This window comes from Hibiscus syriacus, unplaced genomic scaffold, assembly GCF_006381635.1.
Source record: "Hibiscus syriacus cultivar Baekdansim isolate YM2019G1 unplaced genomic scaffold, ASM638163v2 tig00110365_pilon, whole genome shotgun sequence".
NCBI lineage: Eukaryota > Viridiplantae > Streptophyta > Magnoliopsida > Malvales > Malvaceae > Hibiscus > Hibiscus syriacus.
This window is the reverse complement of record NW_024062703.1, coordinates 953,168-962,593: the sequence shown is the minus strand read 5'-3', so window position 1 is coordinate 962,593 and position 9,426 is coordinate 953,168. Positions and strand designations below refer to the sequence as shown.

General features: G+C 36.1%; 1 protein-coding gene and 1 pseudogene across 1 annotated transcript; both read left to right on the top strand.

Annotated features, from left to right (window-relative positions):
• Positions 1-211: 211 nt before the first annotated feature.
• LOC120121263 lies at positions 212-1,214 on the top strand. Its single transcript, XM_039140665.1, has 2 exons — positions 212-515; positions 605-1,214. Exons 1-2 carry the CDS (start codon positions 432-434, stop codon positions 983-985), a joined length of 465 nt encoding a protein of 154 aa, XP_038996596.1. The 5' UTR covers positions 212-431; the 3' UTR covers positions 986-1,214.
• Positions 1,215-3,854: 2,640 nt separating this feature from the next.
• LOC120121265 lies at positions 3,855-6,538 on the top strand (annotated as a pseudogene).
• The last annotated feature ends 2,888 nt before the right edge of the window (positions 6,539-9,426 follow it).

Below are 9,426 nucleotides of genomic sequence, written 5' to 3'. Positions count from 1 at the left end.
GTACTTGACAGAATTAATACAAAGGGCTATCTACCCCACTGCTGTACTTTTACATATACCAAATATACAAAAAAAGTTAAAAACTCATATTTAATTCTATAGCTATATTCGAATCTTAATATCCATAACCCTTGTCGTATCTTGATGTATAAATTATATATGTAGAAGCTTGTCATTTCAACTACCAAAAACTGTTTTCAGTTTCCATTAATCTCCAATATAGGGGGTTTGATGGGGTTTCAAGTTTGGTGGTTGCCCCCTTCCCTTTGTTGAAAATCATTCCAGTGCTTGGAGTTCAAGAAATATCCATTTCCTTCATTTATGATCTAAATCAACCATTGCCCCTTTTCATTTTTTGCTTCTTTATTACTTCTCTGTTATCTTATCTTGATTTATGCTACAATCTTGGTGTTTATAACTCCCAGGAAACCATGAGCAACTCTCCGACAAGTCCGAAACACGAGACGAAAGATCGTTCTTGCTATGAATTCGATCCTCGGGTGAACTTTTCACAGGTAGATACACAAACCCTTTTCTTATTCTGTTGCTTCAAGATCAAAATTCCAGTATCTAAAGCCAATTATGGGGTGTGTTCGTTTTTCAGTTTCTAGAAGACGCAAGGCAGCATGCAAGGGGCATAAACTTGCAGCGGTCATCTTCATGTTCCGAAACAAGATCAGGGGCTGCGAAAAAGAGCAAGAAATCATGGAGACACTCACTCTTCTCATGGTGCAAAATTGACAGGAAGAGCAAACCGGGTTCGGATCCTGTCCATGTTTCTAATAAACATTACGATTCGGGTCCGTTGTGTGGAACCACCAAGGGGGTCGAAACACCAAGCCTGCGTCCATTGTCGGGGCCGCCGTTCTCGGTCCTTTTCGCCCCTAGAAGGAAGATGGAGAATGAGTTGCCTTACACGAGTCTTGACCGGCTTAACAATCCTTATCATGTCAACTCCTATGGACCTGTCTATTTGGTGACATAGTTGTATCAATGATTGGGTATTCGAGATGGGGCAAAAACTGGGGAACTTCGCGACATTTAATGAGGTAACTGGATCTATCAATTATGGTGGGATATTTGACATATAGGGTTTTGTGAGTTGCAACTAGAACCAGCTCTCCTAGTTAATTTAGATCATATGTGATTCATGTAGTCAACGAAATTGAAATTCCATTTCTAAAATTAGTTGCAAGTGAACTTTTTTTTAGTTAAAAGGGGTTAAAGGACTTATATCAAATTATTAATTCTGAAAGGGGCTAATCTAGAATATTACCATTGTATTCAAGGGGAAGGCTTATATTGCTTGCATTAAGAACACAAATGAAAGTTGTTAAATCTCTAGCTACCATGCATAATTTTTTTTCAAGTCCCTCAACTTTTTCAACTTTGAAATTCAGTCACTCTGCTTTTAATTATAGGAATTCAATCCTCTCCTTATCCAATTTGTAGGAAGTTAGAAGTACATGAATACAAGTTTCGTAAAGTACATGAACCGTAGAAAGAATGGCTTTATGCAGACTACAGTGTAATTTGTAAACAAAAACAGATGAACAAAAAGAAATCATGTCGTAATGTCGGCTAACTTCGCTAAACATACCCAAAACTCTCGCAAAACGGCAATGTAAGCTCCGACGAAAGAGGGTTTTGGATCCATTTTCCGACCCTTTTAGACAAAGAAAGCATGGGAGAAACGAGAAAGCAACGTTCAGGGGCGTCGTCAACCCTGCAAATAGGGCAAGTCGTGTCAACTTTAAGCCATGCATCGATGCAGCAAGCATGGAAACCATGGCCACACCTTAGCCACCGGAGTTTTTCCCCTCGGGAAACCCTACTAATGCACACTACGCAACATTCAACTTCATGGCCGCCGATACTCGCGAACCGTTTGCTTTAAACGTGAAAGCAGCCGGCGGCGAACAAAGCCGTGGAAACCCAGATTTCCGAGAGCATATCTTTGGTTAATGAATCGTGTGTTTTGTTTTTTTGGTATGGGAAAATGGAAGGGTGCTGAATCGAGTTTTATGGTTGCGTTTGTTGGACCGGTAATCAAGCAAGGTGGTGATATGGAGCATCCGCCGCCGTGTCAACTGGGAAATGGAGGATGATTAGTGGGAATAATTGCGACTGAAATGTAGGAGTCATTGAAGATTTTATGTTATTATTCTTGGTTTTGATGTATTCTTTTGTCCGCTATCAACATGTTGGATAGACGTTCAGTTAAAGAAACTAATTGTTTAAGCTTAACATTCTCTTTCACTTACATTCATGATGATCGAATTTTTTCCCCAATAGGGCAGCCCGAAAAATTAAATTTATAAAATAGGTTAAATACAATTTTATTTTGAGATCTACGGTATTTTTTATAATATATTAAACTCGTTACGTTGAGATAACAAGTTTCTATAAAAATATTTTTTTATTCAAACATTTTACTTTGATGTGATAAATTTTAGGCAAAAGGGTAACATCCTATTTTTTCTCTCAATATGTCACTTCAACTCAAGACCCTCCCCTTTTTTATCTTCTATTTTGGTCACTAAACTTTAATAGTTTTCAATTTAATCACTCAACTTTTGAATTGCTCATATTTCAATCCTTATGATTTATTTTATTAATGCATATGTATGATGTGACATTTTTTTCTTTTCAACCGAAGATTTCTTTTTTTTATTTCATTACCAGATTCAGTGAACCCAAATTTAACTTGTAAAAAAATTGAAAAACTGAGAATGAGCTACTTGATCAAGTAATGGAAGAAGAAAAAAAATCTTTGGTTGAAAAGGAAGAAAAATGAAATGAGTGGATAAAGGAGGAGAGTGGAGATTTGGAAATATATAAACCAGAGGAAATATTTTTTTAATTTAATTATAATTTTGGAATATTTTTTTGTTTCAATATAATTTTAAAATTTTAATTTAAATAATATTATTTTAATCATATATTAATAAAATAAGAATAATAAATGCTACATCATACATAAATATTAATAAAATAAATCATGATGATCAAAATAAGAGTAATTCAAAAGTTGAGTGATTAAACTGAATATTTTTAAAATTTAGTGACTAAAATAGAAGAGAAAAGATAGTTAAATGATTAATGGTATAATTTTCTCATTTATAACATCATTAATAAGGTCATTGAGTTATTTTCTTATTTTGGAGAGTTAGATTGAGAGAAAAAAAATAAGATATTAACCTGCTTAACGTGCAACATCAGCTTAAAGTAATGACCTCGTAAGTTAACAACAAAAAATATTAGTTAAAGGACCAATCTTTTTTCTAAATTGGAGGGTTCCATTGAGAAAAAAAGTGGAGGGCAACATTGTTTTTTTTTTTTTGAAAAGTGGAGGGCCTCAGGCATCATTTTATTTAAATTTTAATAAAAAAATATTTTATTAGATTTCATCACCTCAACATGACGAGTTCCATAAATATAGTAGAAAATGATATATATCCTAAAATAATTTGTCATATTTTTCCAAATAATTTACCTATTTACACTATTCGACCAAAAATCCATGATGATTTGATGAATATAACCCAACCCACCAAATAAGCAGGCCCAACGGAGGCTTTCACAAGTGGGAAATATTGGTAAAATTGGTTCAATAAGACAAGTAAAAATTTATTTTAGGATATATAATATTTTTTAAAGTGAAATATAATTTGATGTGATAAATTTTAATAAAAAATTATATTTTATTAAAACTTATCACTCGTGAATATGGGAAAAAATACTATAAATCTCAAATTAAAAATCAAAATGCCCTAATTAGCTAAATAAAAAACCCGTTATCCGGGACGAAAAAACCGGGAAATATTAGTCCATCGTTATCCAAAACCCGGCGTCAGAGAAGTAGTACTAGTGTGCATGGTCCTGTGTGATTGTCTCTGTATCTCAAATTCGTAATTCTTCTCCGAGACTCTGTTTCTCTCCTTTTCTTCTTCCAGGTTTGCTGGAATGTCGGCTTCTCGCTTTTTTTTTTTTAATTAAATTTTGTTGAGATAAGATTCCAAGTTCTGATTCTTTGGGCTGAATGAGCTCCCATGCCTTTACTAGGTATGCTTTTTTGCTTACCTTACTTCAAGATTTTACTACTTTGGATGCTTGATGAAGAAATTAGCAAACATTTACATGTTTAGGTTAAATTTTGTATTTGTTGAATTTGGATTAATTTTATGGAATTTGTATGGTCAGGGTGTTAAGAATTCTTGGTGTCTTTAATTTTCCCTGCTCTGGTTCTTTTATGTTCAGAACAACTCTTGCTTTAAAATTCCAATTTTCAAATTTGGTTTTCTCTTGTATTTGTGAATTTTCTTTCTCTGAAAATTAACCATGAGCTGATGAGCATGTTTATTGTTGTGCTTGGCTGCCTGAAACAGATATTGCCAATGCACTGCTAAACCTTCCTTGCAAAGCCCTGTGGTTCCAGTGAGTGTTCAAGTTTTGTCAAATCCATGGAAATCCTCCCCTATTCATTGGAGGATAAATTTTCATTTGGGGCACCAGGAGAGCCACTGTGGGAAACTCCAGGTTAGAGCTGTTGCAACCCTCAAGCCAAAGTGCTCGATTCCGAAACAAGATGGGCGCAACAATAATTTACAGCTCAGTGGCGCCACATCGACTCAGCCTGAACCTTTGGAGACGGGAGACTCGGATGATGAATTGGAAGAGAGCGAAAAGTTGAGGCGGATGAGGATTTCTAAAGAGAATAAAGGAAACACACCTTCGAACAAAGGTAGGAAGCACAGTGCAGGTAATTTCCATTAAATTCTGGTTCGTTTTTCTTTCGTGCATTGTTGATTTATTACAATGTTACCACAAATGTCTTCATTTCTATCTGCATCAGAGACGCTTCAGTGGATAAGGGAGAGAACAAGGCTTGCAATGCAGAATCCTAAGGTGATGTCATGTAAGAAATTTTCATGTTATCACGGGGATTGAGCTTTGTGTGTTTTATGTTTGCTTGGGGTAGAATCAATCATCTATTAATTCATCGTAACCGGTCCATGTAGGTTCTTTTCCATCATAATTTTCGATAGGATGAATGATATACTAATGCCGATTGGGATCGTGGAAACTAGTTAAGCAAAAACGCCAATAAAGCAAACCATTGAATGCATAGTCTGTTTCAGTGTGGTCTGAATTCTCACACTTATGGGGAAGTCAATGGTGCTATCACTTGAATAAGGAGATCGCCTTAAAACAATTGATATTTTCTTTATCTCGTATGTAGATAACTTTGAATGGAATAACATAATAGTTTATTTACTCGTAGATTTTTCGAAATGCAGGTTAAAATGAAGTTGGTTAACCTTGGACATGCTCAGAGGTGGGTGCTTCAAATATATATATATATATATATATATATATATATATATATATGTATGTATGCTTTCATTTTGACCTTGTTAATGTGTAAGCTGATTCTTTTCATATGATTCTACAGCGAAGAGATGAGAGTGAAAATCGGAGTGCGAGTCCGAATGGGATGGGAAAGGCGTCGAGGGAAGTTAATGTTGCAGGAAACTTGCCACTTTGAGTGGATGAACTTGATCGCTTAAGCATCTAGAAAAAGCTATTGTGGCGAGGAAGAGCTACAATGGGATTCTTATAAGATACTAGATGAACAGTTGACAAAGGAGTGGCTGGAAAGTGTTGAACAAAGGAAATCGATGCCTAGACCGAAAGGTAGCAAGAGAGCACCAAAATCCCTTGAACAAAGAAGGAAAATCACAGAAGCCATTGCGGCCAAATGGGCTGATCCCGTAAATGCTTGCACTTTTCTTTTCTTTTTCATCCGTATCAGCACTGAAAATTATGACTGATCAGAGGCATATACGGATTGTATTATTCCGATGCCGCTTCATAGATTTTATAGCTTTGCATCTAAACGCGGGGGTTTCGTTTCTCGTTATTTTCTGAATAGGAATACCGCGAGAGTTTTCTCCGGGTTGGCTAAATTTCATGGCATTCCATCTGGGGCTGAAAGAAAACAGAAGAGGAAGCCAACAGCTGGTACACAATCCAAACAGAGCCCTTTGAAATGGAACGCTAGCGATATAATCGATTTTTCTGCTAGTGAGACTATTAGCCCAATCGAGCGGATAAGGATATGAAGATGAAATAAACCACTTTACAAGGATCCTATGGCCAGTTCCAAGCTCGAGATGTTGAAGAACATAAGAGCACAAAGAGCAGCTGAAAAAACAAAGAAAACTGAAACTGTTGAAAAAGCGAGATTAGTCTTTTCTTATGTTCCATAAGCATATTACGTTAATGCTATTGATGCCATATCGAAAATTCCGTTAAATCATTCCCATGCATCATCTTCCAGAATTTTTAGTAGGCTGCTGCTAATTCACTGGATAATTTGGCGCTTGCATATATGACACTGCAGACTTTTAATTGCTGAAACCGAGGAGGCTGCAAAGGCCCTCGAGGTCGCTGCAATTAAGAGCCCTGTTGCTCGAGCATCCCTTATTGAAACCAGAAAACTTATAGCTGAAGCAGTTTGATCAATTGAGTCGATAGAGATCGGACAAATTGCATTCGACAAGAACATCGGATACATTTGAGTCGACTCGTTTGAACCCGTTAGCCAGGTGGTGAACAAAATGCAGTTAGGAAACATCCGTTCGAACCAAGCTGAATCGAAAGAAGTAAACGTGAACCAATCCCTTTCATTTAGCAAGCATGAGGAGTTTGATCTCCTCAGCTTCATTTTCCCAAAGATAGGGAACGACGACAGCGATGTACAACTTGCTTCTCCGAATAACCATAGTTCATCGACTCTCGGCTTCAAAACTTTGATCAAGTCGGGTTCATCTAAGCAACACAAACTGTTCGAAACAAACGGGCGATCGAACACGAGAAGAATTCTACGGTAAATGGAACCAAAGTTCAGTTGAAGGATGATAGTGTGCCTTCTAAACCGGTCGCTGTGACCAAGAAATGGGTTCGTGGTATTGAAGTCACTGGAGAAGTTTCACAAGGACCATGAACTGCACAAAAGTTCTTCATACGACCTTCAACATCGTGTTAGCTATTATTATGCAAACTAGGTAAAATTTTGTTTTTAGTCCTTGTACTAGACACAAGTTGTTCATGTATTTTTTTTGGAATTAATCATTGGTATTCAATCTATTGACTGACTAATCCAAATCGGGTATTGCAGAGGCGAGGGCGACCCTCTCAACCTAGTTTGCTCCATTCGCAACCAAGTTATTCATGTATTTTAACTTGGTCAGTCATAATATATATATATATATATATATATATATTTAAAAAAAATGGAATTTCAATTTTAACTTAAATAATATATGGACAGAATGAATAAATTATAATGAATTAAAAGATTTTATTTTAATGGATATTATGATTAATATTTAACTCAAGACTAAAAATTTAAAAATGTTAAAATATAATGATTAAAAATGTTAAAATATAATGATTAAAAATGTTTAAATTTAGGGTAAAATATGTTGGGAAATAAATGAGTAATTTCCCTATATCTAGATTAGTGAGACTGTGAAATAAAAGCGGAAAAATAATACTTGAAATTGATAACGGAGTTCAGCTAATTATGCATACGTCTCCGGACTGTTGCAGATCTTTTACTAAAGAGAGAAATTTTACAGGTGTTTAAAAAGCACTCACAACTCACAAGAAAGCTCTCTAGTATTGAGAGAAAGAAATGATTTGGGGTGATTTGGGATGATTTTGAAGTTAAATGGGTAATGGTATTTATAGTTGAAGCTTAAGGATTAATCTTTAAAAATACCCTAAAGTGCAGGGACTAAAGTGCAATAATCCCAAGCATGAAATTCAACAATTTCTGACCACTTGCACCGAAAGTTTTTTCTGCCAGCAAACTCACCGAAAATTACTTTAAAATCTTCAACCATTGTTGGCTGGCCACCGAATTAACTTTTAACAATTGTTTGAATTTTCAACAATTGTTGGTTGGCCACCCGAATTAACTTTTAACAATCTCCCACTTGAAGACTGATTTTAATCTTTCTTCACGCCTCGATCAATGCAATAGTATTTGTGGTCTTGTTACTCTAGCATGCCAACTGAAGCTGAACACAACTTCAGTTTGTCCGTAGTCATCGTCTTTGTTAACATGCTTGCCGGATTTTGAGCTCCACTAATCTTTTCAAATTTCAAAATCCCATCTTCCAGAAGAGACCGAATAAAATGATATCGTAATTGTATGTGTTTCGTCCTAGAATGAAAAGACGGATTCTTTACTAGATGGATAGCACTTTGACTGTCGCAATACAAGACATTTTTTTCTTGTTTCTTGCATCTTGCTTTACTCTTCCAAGAAACTTTGGAGCCAAACCATCTCCTTGTTGGCTTCCGTAACAGCGACATATTCTGCTTCAGTTGTGGAGAGAGTAACTATCTTCTGTAGTTGAGAAACCCAACTCACTGCGGTTCCTCCTAGAGTATAGACATACCTTGTATTGCTCCTTGTGATCTCAACATTTCCGGCTAAGTCAACATCTATATAGCCTGTCAGTATCGTATCTCCACCTTTGAAACAAAGTGCTTTGTTTGTGGTACCTCGCAGATATCTGAGGATCCATTTGACCGCTTCCTAGTGTACCTTGCCCGGATTATTAATGTACCTGCTAACAGCTCCCACTACATGAGCAATAACTGGTCTGGTACAAACCATGACATACATAAGACTTCCAATTGCTGATGTATACGACACCTTCACCATGTGTGCACGTTCTTCCTCTGTCTTTAGTACTATTCTTTGGAGAGTCTAAAATGAACACCTAAAGGTGTACTTACTGATTTAACATCTTGCATGTTAAACCTGGAGAATACTTTGTTGATGTACTCAGCCTGTGATAACATCAAAGTCCCCGACTTTGTGTCTCTCTTAATCCTCATCCCAATAATCTGCTTTGCAGCGCCCAGATCTTTCATTGCAAACTGCTTCGACAATTTTTTCTTCAAGTTTATAATCTCTTGCATGTATGAGCCTGCAACGAGCATGTCATCAACGTACAATAATAAAATAATGAAGTTGTTGTCGAACTTCTTGATGTAGCAATAATGATCTGCTTGGTATTTGGTAAAACCACTGATACTCATGAAACTATCGAACTTCTTGTACCACTGTCTAGGAGCTTGTTTTAAACTATACAAGCTCTTATTCAACCTGCATACCAGGTTTTTCTTGTCTACCTCTATTAACCCTTCTGGCTGCCTCATATAGATTTCTTCCTCCAAATCACCATGAAGGAAAACTGTCTTCACATCTAAATTGCTCAAGATGTAGATTCTCTACAGTTACAATTTTCAACATCAGTCTGATTGTAGACAACTTCACGACTGAAGAGAAAATTTCATTGTAGTCAATACATTATTTTTGTTGAAAACCTTTGACAACCAATC